At 34.6% G+C, this 16,663-nt stretch overlaps 1 protein-coding gene across 2 annotated transcripts in view; it reads left to right on the top strand.

Annotated features, from left to right (window-relative positions):
* CCDC171 (coiled-coil domain containing 171) overlaps positions 1–16,663 on the top strand; it is a 351,100-nt gene that overhangs the window by 213,902 nt on the left and 120,535 nt on the right. For both annotated transcript variants that reach the window (XM_006171185.3, XM_006171186.3), the window contains exons 22-23: positions 3,393–3,538; positions 6,913–6,967. In XM_006171185.3, coding sequence (XP_006171247.1) covers positions 3,393–3,538; positions 6,913–6,967 — 201 coding nt within the window. The remainder of the gene's footprint in view (positions 1–3,392; positions 3,539–6,912; positions 6,968–16,663) is intronic.

The raw sequence follows: 16,663 nt of genomic DNA, 5'->3' as shown, positions 1-16,663 counted from the left end.
ACACTTTCGCAATCTACCCTGGTTGAGAAATTAGTGGCTAACCTGCTGCTTATCATTGTTGCCTTGCTGCCTCGAGGCACGTCCTCTTGGTTTCAGTCATTGGGTTGGAAATATTAGAGTCTATAAAGTTTATCATGGATTTTAATTAGATCAATTTGAACAAGAGAAAAAAGCTGCACTTAAAATTTTTACATATATTTGTATGTTTATAGGTATATAAATGTGATATATATATATATATACACACACAATATACACAAATACATTTTCCTTTAATTAAAGCACAATGTTAGGATTTTTTTTAAAAGGTTTTATTTTCATCGGGGTGTGGAACGTATAGGGAGAAGACATATTCTTGGATCACTTTTCATGTCTTGATGATTTGTATACATCCCTATCAGCCTTAGGACCCATGGATGTATGTAGATTGCTCGGACCACTTTAGAACATCACACTTTCGCAATCTACCCTGGTTGAGAAATTAGTGGCTAACCTGCTGCTTATCATTGTTGCCTTGCTGCCTCGAGGCACGTCCTCTTGGTTTCAGTCATTGGGTTGGAAATATTAGAGTCTATAAAGTTTATCATGGATTTTAATTAGATCAATTTGAACAAGAGAAAAAAGCTGCACTTAAAATTTTTACATATATTTGTATGTTTATAGGTATATAAATGTGATATATATATATATATATACACACACAATATACACAAATACATTTTCCTTTAATTAAAGCACAATGTTAGGATTTTTTTTAAAAGGTTTTATTTTCATCGGGGTGTGGAACGTATAGGGAGAAGACATATTCTTGGATCACTTTTCATGTCTTGATGATTTGTATACATCCCTATCAGCCTTAGGACCCATGGATGTATGTAGATTGCTCGGACCACTTTTCTCCTCAAAAACTTATATTACCTTTTCATTTTCAGACTCAAGGATATATGACTTACATTATTTATATCACTTCTTACTCCTTTTCTATGCCATTGAAACAGTGCAAACTTCAAAAGAATTTGGTGGTTTTCTGTCAATGCTCCTGAGAAAGAAAAATGAAAGAATGGAAACACAATTTAGATATATAATAGAAATCCTAATACTGATAGTTATAATTTCTTTGAATGTATATCATAGGACTGCTGAAAAGTCAAGTGTGGCTTTATAATGATTCCAAGGTCATGGGTTCTCTCAGATTGTGCAAGCAAGCTTCGTTCTAGACAAGGCTGGAAATAATGTATAGAATCCTGGTTAGTCCCCTCACAAATATGCATCTCTAGCTAAAAGTATTACTGAGCAAGAGAAGAATGGATTGGCACAAATTTATTATTTCTGTTGAAAGAAGAATTCAAGCTTTATGTATAACTGGTGGTAGCTTTATCTTCATCTCTGGAAAATAGCATTTTTTAATTGCCTTAAAGGTGTCAGAAACACTGACTTTAAAAGGACTCAAATGGGTTTATTTTTTTAAATAAATAAAAAAAATCTCGTGAGACTTCAGTGCCTTTAACTGTCTTGACATTGGCAAAAAAATAAGTAGGTTTAGTGTGGATTTAAAAATGTATTCTTTGTCATTTTTTAAAAAGAATTATTTTATTTTAACTTTATTTATCTATTTTAATTTGACTAGAGAGGGACAGTGTGTGTGTGTGTGTGAGAGAGAGAGAGAGAGAGCGAGAGCGAGAGTGAGAGAGAGAGAGAGAGAGAAAGTGAGAAAGCAAGCCGCCTAGTCCGGGACTGTATTTCCTGAACTGCTGTTGGCCAAGTAAGAGTCCAGCGTCCTTAACCACCACGTCACATGCTGGCCCCTCTTCATCATTTTTAAAAGTTGGTTTGAATCAATGAGTATTTTTCTGGTGGGTTGTCCTTGAAGATCTGTTCACACTAAAGATTTAAAATAAAATACTGTATCTAGTTAGTCATCACAATTTACTTATTTTTAATTTTTTGACGCTTATTTGTCTGTCAGCAACTTGACTGTTTGAAAAGTGAGCTACTGAATTTTAAAACTTTGAATGTTTTAAAATAGCTGGTATGACTGATGACTACTTTCAGTTTCATCAGCATTTAGAGTGAATTAATTGTTTTAACTCCGTGGAGGCGGATTGAGATTTTTATGTTACCCATAATGAGTGCATTAAAACAATACTGTTAGAAAAATTTTGAAATGAAATCATAGCATTTTGTTTATTCTTTATGGAATTTTTTAAACAATATTGTGGATACCAATGTGTAGCTAAATCCTGAGCAAGAAGAAAAAATAAGAGGAGACTTCAAAAAAATAATGGAAAATGCAATACAGTACAAATTTATTTTGGTTTAAAAAATTTGAAATACATGAATTTTTTCATAATATGTATTTCTATGAATTGTTTAAATACCCTTTGTAATAATATATATATATATAGTCAATTATGTAACTCACTGTCCAACAGATTTATTGGAAAAACTATTTGATAAGCATATTCTAGAAGTATTATGGGCAAAGGAATGAGCAGATTTGTGGAGCTAAAAGATATTCTGATCCCTTTATTATTTTACATGCTATAATTTCAAATAAGATATAAAAAATATTTTATAAATTGTGTTTCTAAATCTAAGTCTTTATGCTCTAAACTTTCAAAATAAAGTTGCATGATTACATCTTTAAATTTTTGTGTTAAAGTGAATATTTTAGATTAAAACAAGTAGCAAATGTCAATCAACAAATTTTATAGTTTTACAACTAGAAGCTATTTATGGGAAGAATCTGAACACAAATATTATTCATAACTTTCTCTTCTAGTTGAAATATGTTGATCTCGTTTGTGTTACTATCCTTTACATGAGTATTATTTACTGGGAAGCAAGTGCATTTTATTTTCGGGGTCTAGTTAGTTTGTCCACTGAAACATTTTATAGCAACCTAACTATTACAGGTATTTTTATAAAGAAAGTAATGGTACTTTTTAATCTTGAATTAACCATTCTCTTGTAAGTATCACACATACACTTGGCATATGATTCTTTAACTCTACTTCTCTTCAGAGATAATAGACTTTAAATTTCACATGCTTTCTTCCTGAATATTTTTTTATCATTACGATAAAATACAACCTGACATTTTAATAATGCTACTTTTAGTAAGAATATAATTTATTTGCCTTGTATTTTAAAAAAATGAAATAGAATCATATTTCTAATAAAATTTTTCCAAAATCTTATCAGTTCTCTCATTTCTTATTAGTAATAGTAAGTATGTAGAAATTTTGCTGAAAATTTGTTAAACCTTGATGTGTAATGACCCAAGTCTACTTCTCAGTCAGTCTGTATTCTTCTTTGTTTAATAGCCTATGGCATAAATTGAAGTTAATTATCAGGACTGACAAGTAACTCTGTTTTCTGTCTGCTTGCAGAGTCTCTCCGAGGCAAAGATGGAGCTGAGAAGAAAAGATCAATCTCTGCGTCAGCTCAATAGACATCTCACCCAGCTGGAGCAGGACAAGCGTCGACTGGAGGAGAACATCCACGATGCAGAGAGTGCCCTCCGCATGGCAGCCAAGTGAGCATTTGGACCTTGGGGAGATCACTTAAAACAGACAAAAGATCAATTCTTACTTTCATGCTCCGGGTTTTAGCCCTGGATAATACAGTGTTAGAAAACAAAAGTACAGCTGTCTTTCTTTGAAATTCTCTGATATATCCTCAAAAAAGAAAACTTTTAACTCAACATACTAAATGTATATTTTATTGAGAAACCTCAGAAAGGTATAAGCTTCTATATAACCTCTAATTATGTGTTTTGGGCTCTGTAGCAGTATTATATACTTGAACCATATTTTCATTAGTGTGAAGCATAAGATGTATTTAATGAAAAGTTTTGTATTGTATTTCCTGTCACACATCCTCTTCGGCTCCAATGACCCCCCCCAAATATTGCCCTATATGTAATATATACTAAGATTACAAGTAGTACTATTTCCATAAAGAAATGTTAGTGTACAGTCAACATGTGTATCCTAGTATTTTTTAAAAAGTGATAAAAACATTTTAATCATGGGAAATTCATTTAATTTTATAGCTGTATATTCTAATATATTAAAGAGGAAAATTATACATTTCAAAATGAATTAGTATGTAACTGTGATGAGAATGTTTTTCCTTTTTACCAGGTAATCAGGTTGGCATATGCTGTGAAATTCAAATCGAACAGTTCTTTTGGGCATTTCTATTTGTTCCTTGAATTTCATGGACTACTTTAAGACAGTCCTTTGTATAATAGCATGGCTTAAGAAAAATCTATTTAAGGATTTAAAAAATTAATTTTAATAAGCTCAATGTTTTCTAAGTACAGAATTCTGAATTCCTATATTTGAAAAAAATATATATATTAAATTTTGGGGAAAAAATTCTTATTAAGCATAAAATATCATGAAATATGAATGTAACCTATAAACTATAGAATGTAGTCTGTAAATTACAGAATAAAGCCTCCGTAATCTTAGGATATCCATAATCTTTGCCACTGGGCTTGTGACATTGCTCAAATATAGTGAAAAGATGGCACAGGTCCTAAATATTGGCACTTTTGACTGTCTACCGATAATTTTTTAAAAACAACTGTGAACATTGCACTGTTGGGTACATGTAATTGTCATTTTAAAAAATATAAGTTGACTAAGTTAGTTTTTGTTGTTATTGTACAGTTTCAACTTCCTCATGGTAAGCAAGAGGCTTGGCTTAGATAATTTCCAAGAAGTCTAATAGCCTGAGAAAATTTTGAGAAGAATGAAAACAGGACTATAAAACCTCCAGATTTATATTGTATTTTCAAAACATTGCTATAAATCAGGGATTTGACACGTCTATGATCTTGACCATGGATGTATGTTCTTATAAAACCAAAGAAAGTTGATTTGAAATTTAGAGTGCGAATAGGTTTCATTGTATAATTTACCATTAAATTTTTGCCTTCAGTGTTTTCATTCAAGTGTTTTGTTTCACTATGAAGGCTAAATTTAATATAGAAGACTGAAGAAGAAGCTACTAATGGCATACCCCTAATCAGGTCATAGAGGGTTTTTATGTAACTAGTATAGTACAAAAAGATCATGTATATAGGAAATAAAATATTATTTTTCACAGTATAGTCATTTGTAATATATCCCCAATACTAAGATTTTATGCAAAATAGAATTTTACCTTTTCTGACACATTTTTTATTACTAGTAATGCAATCATAACTTCTTTTAGCTATCTCCCTTTTTAATTTTTTGACTTTATATCTTCCTCAAATCCTCCCCAATATATGACAGAGAAACATACTCAAGAATAGCAATTAAATGTGGAAATATACAAGGGGGTCTTAAGAAAGCTCAAGGAAAATGCAGATTATAAAAACTTTTTTGTGAATTCCTATATTTGAAAAAAATATATATATTAAATTTTGGGGAAAAAATTCTTATTAAGCATAAAATATCATGAAATATGAATGTAACCTATAAACTATAGAATGTAGTCTGTAAATTACAGAATAAAGCCTCCGTAATCTTAGGATATCCATAATCTTTGCCACTGGGCTTGTGACATTGCTCAAATATAGTGAAAAGATGGCACAGGTCCTAAATATTGGCACTTTTGACTGTCTACCGATAATTTTTTAAAAACAACTGTGAACATTGCACTGTTGGGTACATGTAATTGTCATTTTAAAAAATATAAGTTGACTAAGTTAGTTTTTGTTGTTATTGTACAGTTTCAACTTCCTCATGGTAAGCAAGAGGCTTGGCTTAGATAATTTCCAAGAAGTCTAATAGCCTGAGAAAATTTTGAGAAGAATGAAAACAGGACTATAAAACCTCCAGATTTATATTGTATTTTCAAAACATTGCTATAAATCAGGGATTTGACACGTCTATGATCTTGACCATGGATGTATGTTCTTATAAAACCAAAGAAAGTTGATTTGAAATTTAGAGTGCGAATAGGTTTCATTGTATAATTTACCATTAAATTTTTGCCTTCAGTGTTTTCATTCAAGTGTTTTGTTTCACTATGAAGGCTAAATTTAATATAGAAGACTGAAGAAGAAGCTACTAATGGCATACCCCTAATCAGGTCATAGAGGGTTTTTATGTAACTAGTATAGCACAAAAAGATCATGTATATAGGAAATAAAATATTATTTTTCACAGTATAGTCATTTGTAATATATCCCCAATACTAAGATTTTATGCAAAATAGAATTTTACCTTTTCTGACACATTTTTTATTACTAGTAATGCAATCATAACTTCTTTTAGCTATCTCCCTTTTTAATTTTTTGACTTTATATCTTCCTCAAATCCTCCCCAATATATGACAGAGAAACATACTCAAGAATAGCAATTAAATGTGGAAATATACAAGGGGGTCTTAAGAAAGCTCAAGGAAAATGCAGATTATAAAAACTTTTTTGCACCAGAATAAACTCATACTTTAATTCTATTCTTTCACAGACTTTTTGAAGTACCACATATTAATGAATATGATCAGGTTTTACACTTTAAGAACGGTGGAGGCCAGCAGATGGCGGGGTGGTTAATGTGCTGGGTTCCCATGTGGCTGACTGTGGTTCATATCCCAGACCTGCTGGCTTGAAAATCGCACCAGGCTTGTGTACATGCATGCCCAGAATCCTGAGAAGAGAAGGGATTGTGTTATGGCCATCACTCCTGGGGTGGAGGTGTTATTTCTCACTTTCCCATTCTCTGTCTCTCTCTGGTGAGTACATGCACCATACAGCAAAAAAAAAAAAAAAAAAAAAAAGGAAAAAAGAACAGTAACAGATAACTTCTGTTTTTCCATAAGAGTCATTTATACTATTAGTAATATTTATAATAGTTGTAGTACAGCTTGTGGTTTACTAACACCTAATCTTTCCTTTATATTTTCTAGAGACAAAGAATGTGTTGCTAATCACATGAGGACAGTAGAAAATATGCTTCATAAGGTATTGTCATTTTCTTTGGTATTGTTCAGTTTGCATTATGATACTGTCCCTAGTCATTATTCTTCTTAATTACAAAGTAATTTAATTCATTTTATAAGTTTCTTTTAAAATAATTTAACAAAAAGATACTTTGCAGATGACTAAAAATTTGTGTTATATAATGCTATATTGAATACTTTTTTCAGAATTCATTTTTTATACTGATAATATTATGAAAACTGGTTTTCCCAAACTGGTATAATTTCACTTGCATTATCTGAAGATTCTACATCTCTTGGGACCAGCAGTTAGCATAATGGCTATGTTGTTGTACTCCCATGTAGCCGACCGCAGTTCGAGTCCTGGACCCGGTGACTTAAACTCACTCTGGGCGCGTGTGCGTGTGTGCCCAAGATCCCGAGAGGAAGGGATTGCGGCGTGGCCATCCCCCCTGGAGGGTGATTTCTTGCTTTCTGTCTCTCTGTCTCTCTCTGTCTTTCTGGCGAGCGCATGCGCCCTATAGCATAAAAACTCACCAAAAAAAAAAAAAAAAAAAAAAAGATTCTACATCTCTTGTAATGATAAAATATTTGATGACACTCTTTGATCTCTAGCCACTTTTAAAACAACTGTCTTTGAGTGATAGAGGCATAATGTATTTTATTTGGCAGTAGTCATATACCTCAACTAGGCAATAATTTTATTAAAATTGAAACTTTACCTGTAACTTCTAAGAATATCTTTTTAAAGTAAAAATTGAATATATTAAATAATATTCTATTATTTTCAAATTTGATTACTTTTTTGTGATAAACCCTGACATTGATTAGTTCTGACATGATAAACTTATCATTGTAGTGATGAGCAGTATAATAAAGGTATTATTTTAGTAAAAATATAATATATTAAACTATATATTTTATGACAGTCCACATTCAAAGATACATTTGTTAATTCAATATTTAGAAATAGAAAAATGTTATTTATGTGTTTTTGTAATTTTCCAAAAGATAATTTATTGGAAATGCAAGCATCTAATACTTTTTATTTATTTTAGGGTTTTGCCAGAGGGTATGTGCACTCAGTAGAGAGAGAGAATAAGAGAGAAAGTGAGAAATCCCTCCCCCCCAGGTCAGATGGCCATGCTACAGTCTCTTCTCCTCCATCCTCCTCTTGGGATTTTGGGCACCCATGCACATGCTCCCACTGTGGTTTTCAAGCCATCAGGTCCAGGACTCAAACCACGGTAAGCCATGCAGTAGTCCAACACCTTAACTACCATGCCACCTGCTGGCCTCCAGCGTCTAGTACTTTTAAGGCATATGCAGTTTATGAATGAATCATGTTTAGAACAATTTTGTAAATCGAATTTATTGTAAGTATAGTTTCACAAATTATTTAAGATACCCTAAAATGAATCTTTGTAAGGAGTTAGTAAATAATAGCAAACTAATTCTTAAAAAAAACTTATTTATTCATTCATTTTATTTAAATTTGATGAGCGAGAGAGAGAGAGAGAGGGAGAGAGAGAGAGAAAGCCTCCAGGTCCAGGACTCAAACTGTGTGGTCAACCATGTGGGAGTATCCAGCGCCTTAATCACCAAGCAACCTGCTGGTCCTGCAAACTAATATTTTTAAATTTAATTTTACTATTTATTTATTTATTGGAGAAGTGTTTGCTTTAGGGCACGCGCACTCGTCAGAAAGACAGAGAGAGACAGAGACAGAAAGCGAGAAATCACCCCTGAGGGGGTATGGCCACACTGCAATCCTTTTTCCTCCATTCTCCTCTTGGGATCTTGGGCACACATGTGCAAATGCCTGGCATGAGTTTAAGCCACTGGGTCTGGGATTTGAACCATGGTTGACTACATGGGAGTCCAGCGACATAGCCATTACACCAACTTCTGGTTACAAATTTAATTTTATTTATTTAATTTATTTTTTTAAGAATTATCTATTTAATTTTATTTATTCATTCATTTTATTTTAATTTGACCAGAGAGAGACAAAGAGAGAGAGAGAGAAAGAGAGAGAAAGTGAGGAAGCAAATCATCAAGTCTGGGACTTGAACCGTGGTTGGCCATGTGGGAATGTCCAGCTCCTTAACCACTATGCCACCTGCTGATCCCCACAAACTCTTATATAATACATTTTAACATTTTGTAAACCCTGTGTCCTTCTATATTTTACATCTCGAAAGTGACTAGCATTATTTTGTATTACCAAAAGCATATTTTTTTGTAACAGAGGGATTTTTGTTATAGAGAATGTATGCTCTCCAGAGAGAAAGTGAAAAATCACCCTTCCAGAGGGAATGGCCATGCCATAATCCCTTCTCTTCTGTTCTCCTCTCAGGATTTTGGACATGCGCACACACATGCCCAGTGTGTTTCAAGTCACTGTGTCTGGGACTTGAACCACATTCAGCTGCATGGGAGTCCAGCTCCCTTACCACTACGGCACCTGCTGGCCCCTCAAAAGCATTTTTTTTTTAAATAAATCTTACCCAGCCTTACATTTTAATTTTTTTCATCAAAAGGAGGGAGTTGTTTACAGGGAGATTAAATATTTTATAGACAAGGAAAAAAACTGCACTAGAACCAACTTATTCATCATCATCTTCTTCATCTTAATCTTCCTCATCTTCATTTTCCTCATTTCCTCTTCTTCCTCTTTTTTCTTGCTCTTTTCAGCCTTGACAACTCTCTTTTTGGCTGTTATCAGGCTTTCCTTTAGCTTGGTGTGCAGCAATATCGTTTTTGTATTTTTCCTTCAGCTTATCACCCTTCTTTTCATAAGGCTGTTTACCATCTGCGGCAGTGCCTATTCCACATCTCTCCCAGTTTCTTTGCAACATCACCAATGGATAGCCCAGGATGTTCTTTAATTTTGGGGCGATATTCAGAACAGAACAAGAAAAAGGCTGAAGGAGGCCTCTTGGGTGCATTGGGATTCTTGAATTTCTTTTTTGTTTTTGCTTTGGGAGGAGGGATATAGGTTTTCATTTCTCTTTCATAACGGGCCTTGTCCACCTTTGCCATATCTTCAAACTTTACTTTCTCTTTAGCAGACATGGTCTTCCACCTCTATGAGCACTTCTTAGAAAACTGAGAAGTTGACTGAAGCATCTGGGTGCTTCTTCTTGTGCTCCTCCTGGCAAGTTTGCACAAAGAATACGTACGCTGACATTTTGCCTCTCGGCTTCTTAGGATCTCCTTTGCCCAAGTTTCATTATCTTTCCTCTGTGAGGCACGGAGTCGCCCAGTGCCCATCCCGCTCTCACTTGCCCTGGCACTGTCTCTTTGGCGCTCACTGTACTGCAATCTCAAAAGCATTTTTTAAAAAACCCTAGTATTATGAGTGTCTTTTAAGTCTGAAACTACAGCTTCCTCCCCATCCCCTTTTTAAAAATTTAGCCAGCCAGAATAGTTTAAATATTGTCATGTGAAATTCCTATTTGCTGCAAATTGGAAATTTAGATTTCCACAAAAAGAAACTTGGCTAGATTATTTTTTTATACTTGGTGAAATTTTTGATAGAAAAACAAATTATGTCATATATGTGACATATCCTTTTCTACAGCTTTGCTGACTTTGTAATCTATTGTTAGTTCATTTTCTCAGCTAGAGGAAAACAGAAAAGTTAGCAGCTGACTTGGGGAATGGACTTCGGCATTAGGGAAAAACCATTATCAGTAATGAAATATAAATGTTATGTCTTCTCTTTTCCTTATAAGCATGTAAAACATGTAGTTTAGTTGTAATAAAGCCTGTTTGCAACAGAATGATTAAAATCATACAGTTCTTCAGTTGCAGTTCATCTTCTGGCTTTTGTGTCAATATGAGAAGAAAAATATCTGCACAACTGCCCTATAACTACTGCAGGTTTACTTGTGCTTTATGATGGTTTTTCTCCTTCAGATTTAATAGTTAATTATTTTGAATTTTGTCTTTTGAAATTTTTATTTATGTAGTGGTTTTTACATTAATAATTATTTTTTAAGCTTGTAGTGGGGAAAGGCTAGTTAGTAATTGGGGCTAATTCTCTTTTCTGCGAAGTAGGGTGAGAATAATTGAATGATAAGGACATGGCCCAGAGATTCTATGCCAGATTCATGCCAGAGTTCATAGATTTGTTTCTGGCTGCCTTAGACTTTCCATTGGTGTTTTGTTGTCTTAGAGGAAAAAGAGGAATACAGAAGGAGGGTCCAACCTCTTCCATGGTATAGTAAAAATAGGTGTGGTTATATCCAAACTCTTTAGTAAAGTTTACTGTATACAGTAAAATAGCATAACTATTTATATTTAATATTTCTTTAACACGAGTATTTTCAAGATGTCTACCAGTTTATTGGAATAAAACTTTTACCTGCTGAATTGAATTTTAATATTTACTTCTGACAAAATAATCAATTAGAAAGAACTCTATAATGTATATATCATTTGTTTTCTTATATATTAAACAATTTAAACTGAACACATTTATATTTAGGAAAAGCAGGGTCCAGCAGTTGGTGTAATAGCTATGTTGCTGGACTCCCATGTAGTCAGTCGCAGTTCGAGTCCCAGACCTGGTGGCTTAAACTCATACCGGGTGCGTGTGTATGCATGCCCAAGACTCCAAGAGGAGAGTAATCTATTGTTAGTTCATTTTCTCAGCTAGAGGAAAACAGAAAAGTTAGCAGCTGACTTGGGGAATGGACTTCGGCATTAGGGAAAAACCATTATCAGTAATGAAATATAAATGTTATGTCTTCTCTTTTCCTTATAAGCATGTAAAACATGTAGTTTAGTTGTAATAAAGCCTGTTTGCAACAGAATGATTAAAATCATACAGTTCTTCAGTTGCAGTTCATCTTCTGGCTTTTGTGTCAATATGAGAAGAAAAATATCTGCACAACTGCCCTATAACTACTGCAGGTTTACTTGTGCTTTATGATGGTTTTTCTCCTTCAGATTTAATAGTTAATTATTTTGAATTTTGTCTTTTGAAATTTTTATTTATGTAGTGGTTTTTACATTAATAATTATTTTTTAAGCTTGTAGTGGGGAAAGGCTAGTTAGTAATTGGGGCTAATTCTCTTTTCTGCGAAGTAGGGTGAGAATAATTGAATGATAAGGACATGGCCCAGAGATTCTATGCCAGATTCATGCCAGAGTTCATAGATTTGTTTCTGGCTGCCTTAGACTTTCCATTGGTGTTTTGTTGTCTTAGAGGAAAAAGAGGAATACAGAAGGAGGGTCCAACCTCTTCCATGGTATAGTAAAAATAGGTGTGGTTATATCCAAACTCTTTAGTAAAGTTTACTGTATACAGTAAAATAGCATAACTATTTATATTTAATATTTCTTTAACACGAGTATTTTCAAGATGTCTACCAGTTTATTGGAATAAAACTTTTACCTGCTGAATTGAATTTTAATATTTACTTCTGACAAAATAATCAATTAGAAAGAACTCTATAATGTATATATCATTTGTTTTCTTATATATTAAACAATTTAAACTGAACACATTTATATTTAGGAAAAGCAGGGTCCAGCAGTTGGTGTAATAGCTATGTTGCTGGACTCCCATGTAGTCAGTCGCAGTTCGAGTCCCAGACCTGGTGGCTTAAACTCATACCGGGTGCGTGTGTATGCATGCCCAAGACTCCAAGAGGAGAATGAAGGAGAAGGGATTGCAGTGTGGCCATCCCCCCTGGGGTGGTGATTTCTCACTTTCTGTCTCTCTCTTTCTGGCGAGTGCATGTACCCTATAGCAAAAACCTCACAAAAAAAATATGTTTTTATTGATATTTATTAATTGTTAAACTTGATACATCTCATTTAACTTCTCAAATTCTAAACTTTATTATATAAAGTGGTTGACTAAATATTTTTGTAGACATCCTATTTAGGACTGATATTAGTATTTAATAAGGAAGGCCTGCCTTTTTCATTTAAAAGCATACAGTTTTATTTTAATAGTTTCATTTTAATTATATTTTAAAATAAATGTTACTTTTCACAAGGTACACATTTTTATATACATATTTCTTGAGTTGAATTCTTGGCTGCTTCTTTCTTTACTCTTTTTTTGAAAAGCCACAATTGAATTTTTTACTGAAAGAAATGAAGCATCTTCACCATTTTACAGTGCCCCAGTCAGTGGCTTTGAGTACATTCACAGTGTTGTGGAACCATCATCACCATATAATTCCAGAACATTCACATCACCCTGAAAGAAACCCAGGACCTGTTAAGCAGTTACTTTCTAAATCTTTCCACCCCTACCTCTAGCTGAATACTGATCTGTCTTCTCTTCCTATGGATTTTCCTGTTGTAGACATTTTAAATAATGGAATGAGAGGATATGTGGCCTTTGGTGTTTAGATTCTTTAGTTTATCCTTTCATAATTTGTTCAAGGTTCATCCACCTCATGGCAGGTATTGATACTTCATATTTTTTAAGGTTGTATAATACTTCTTCGTATGGATATACCATATTTTGTTTGTGCATCAATTAGCTGGTTGTCATTGGATAGTTTCTACTGTTTGGTTGCTATGAATAATGTTTCTGTGAACATCTGTGTCCAAATTTTTCTTTGAAGGCTTCTTGTTAGATCTTTTGGTCATGTAGTTAGGAGTAGAATTGCTGGATCATATGGTAGTACAACACGGAACTTTTTTTAAAAATGGAAGTTTAAAAAATTTTATTAAAATTTTTGCCATAGAGTGCACATATTCTCTAGAGAGAGACATAGAGAGATGGTAGGGAAGTGAGAAATCGTACCTGGGGGAATAGCTATGATACAGTCCCTTCTTCTTCTTCTTCTTCTTTTTTTTTGAGAGTTTTTATTCGCTATAGATTGCGTGTGCTCGCCAGACAGACAGAGACATAGAGACAGAAAGTGAGAAATCACCCCCCAGGGGGGATGGCCACGCCGCAATCCCTTCTCCTCCATTCTCCTCTCAGGATCTTGGTCACGCACGCACACGCGCCCGGCGTGAGTTTTAAGCCACCGGGTCCAGGACGCGAACTTTGGTCGACTATGTGGGAGTCCAGCGACATAGCCATTATGCTAACTGCTGGTTCCCAGTCCCTTCTTCTTTATGTTCCTCTCAGAATTCTGGGTATGCTGCACACATGTGATGCCCAGTTGGAGTCCTGGACACTAAGTCACTGCATTGGCCATGTACGTTCCAGTACCTTAACCACGATGCCAGCTGCTGGCTCATGCATAACTTTTTGTTGAATCACTAACCCGGGCTTGACAGACATGCATGTACACATACTCGGTATCTTTTTTCAAGCTGCTGGGGCCAGTACTTTAACTGTGGTTGGCTATGTGGCGTGCAGAATTTCTTTCTTTTTAAAGATTGACTAGTATTTCATTATATGGTATATACCACATTTTTATTATTTTTTTTGCTGTAATAACACAAAGATATTTTTTCTTTATTTCTGCTAAATGAATGTATTTATCTAAACTTTTGATTCCCCAGATTTATGTATATGTTATGAGATAGAAACTTATGTAGTATATTTAAATTTTTCTTTTATAACCTCCCCCATCCCAGTTTAACCCTGAGAAATATTTTAGAGTTAATACAGATTAAGTCCTTGAGATAAAAACCTCAACTTTATACCAAATCCTTTCCTCTAAGATATGTTAGTCTGGGCTACTTGAACAAAAAGTTCACATAAACACACTCAGAAACTAAAAAAGACAATCTAACAACCACAAAACCCAAAATCCTGGGCCAGCAGGTGGCATGGTGGTTAAGGCACTGGACTCCCACATGGCCAGCCCCACGTATGAGTCCTGAACATGGCAGCTTGAAAATCATACCAAGTGCATGTGCGTGCATGCTCAAACTCCCAGGAGAATGGTGAAGGGATTGTGGCGTGGTCGTTCCCCTTGGGGGTAATTTCTCACTTTCCCTCTGTTTCTGGTGAGTGCATGTGCCCTATGGGAAAAACCTAGAAGCAAACAAACAAACAAAAAACAAAAACAAAATCAAGTTTTACTTCTGAGCAGTCGCACAACCAAGTGAATTAAATTGTATGTGCATTAACTCATGCATTAGAGGTCATCCAACCTGTTTGATTTATAACAAAATAGCTCCACTTTAGAATTTCTGTGCTTGTCAACCATTATTATAACAAGGTTATTATTCTGGCAAAATCCTACTTTGAAGTGTAGTCATCTAGACCTTAAATTTGTTAATAAAAAAATGTATTTGATCTCACGTGAGTATTTAAGTTCTGCAAAGCTAATAGCAAATTAAAAATCAAGCTAATAGCAAATTAAAAATCAATGTGGGGAGAAGTATGATTTCTTAGAAATGACAATGTATTTTTAGCTTTAAATCACAATCAAGAGGCTATCCCTGTAGTCTAGTGGTTAAGGGAGTTGGATCCCACATGACTGAGAAATGTCACATATGGTGCATGGTAGTTCAAATCCTGACTCTGGCAGCACCCCTTTGCCCCCCGCCCCCAAATGTCTGGGTGCATGTGTACTCCAAATTTCAACAGAATGAAGAAATGGAGAAGAGATCGCAGCATGACCATGACCCACTGGGGGATGGTTAATACTTCTCTTTTTCTATAGTAAGCACATGTATCCTCTGACAATAAAGTTAAAAAAGAAACAGCAAACACTAGTGACCTGGAAGAACATCATTCTTCCTAATTATTTAGGATCATTTTAATATATAAAAGGCATCAGCCTCATTTTTTTTTTTTTAAGGCTTTTGCTGTAGGGCACATGTGCTCACCAGAGAGAGAAAGAGAGAGACACACACACAATGAGAAGGAAAGTGGGAAGTCACCTCCCAGGGGGGATGGCCATGCCACAACTCCTTCTCGTCCATTCTCATCCTGGGATTTTGGGCACACAAGCACATGTGCTCAGTGTGATTTTCAAGCCACCAGCTCTGGGACTTAATTCGTGGTCAGCCACATAGGAGTCCAGTGCTTTAACCACCATGCCACCTGCTGGCACTCTCATTTTTGTACACTACAGACAGATAAACATACGCATCATGAATCACTTTAGTACTGATATGGTTAAGAATAGTGAAGGAAGTCTTCCATAACACTATGCATACGAAAAAGTTCCAAATTGCTAAACAATAGGTTGATCTCAGTCAGAAATTTGGCTTCACATTTAAATGTTCCCATTAACATTTTAAATTTTCTTTAAAATAAGGAAAATTTGGAAAGCAAAGCTCTCAAACCAGCTAAGTTAGAAACTGCTAATTTTGGAAATGAAACAGCACTAGTTTTTAATTTTACACCAATGAATTGCAAGAATAGAAAATAAAATGAAACAAACTACAGTTGGCACACAGAACTCTTAGGCCATCTCTGCAGACACCTGAGAATGGACTCTTTTCTGCATTTACCACCTTCTGCAGCTGCTTTCTTCTGCTCTGTGAGTCCCCGGCATTTCAACCTGTCAGTTCTGTATTTTCAGTGCTGCCTGGACACAACCCTCTGATTGTCCTCTAGTGTAGGAGAGAGAGCTGTACTTTAAAAGGATGGATTTAAACTGCAGGAGAGGTGCATCTGTGTGGACACCCATGAGGTCAAAATGAGTTCTGCTTACTCAAAAGCCTGCTTGTGAAAGACAGCACAAAAACTTTTGAAACTTTGGCATATTCATTCTTTTAGTGCTGTGCCTGTGGATATTGTAATAAAAGGGAGGATGCTCTAAAAAGAAGA

Source organism: Tupaia chinensis, unplaced genomic scaffold, assembly GCF_000334495.1.
Source record: "Tupaia chinensis unplaced genomic scaffold, TupChi_1.0 Scaffold149424_1, whole genome shotgun sequence".
NCBI lineage: Eukaryota > Metazoa > Chordata > Mammalia > Scandentia > Tupaiidae > Tupaia > Tupaia belangeri.
The sequence above is the reverse complement of the archived record's forward strand: the minus strand, read 5'-3'. Positions and strand labels throughout refer to the sequence as shown.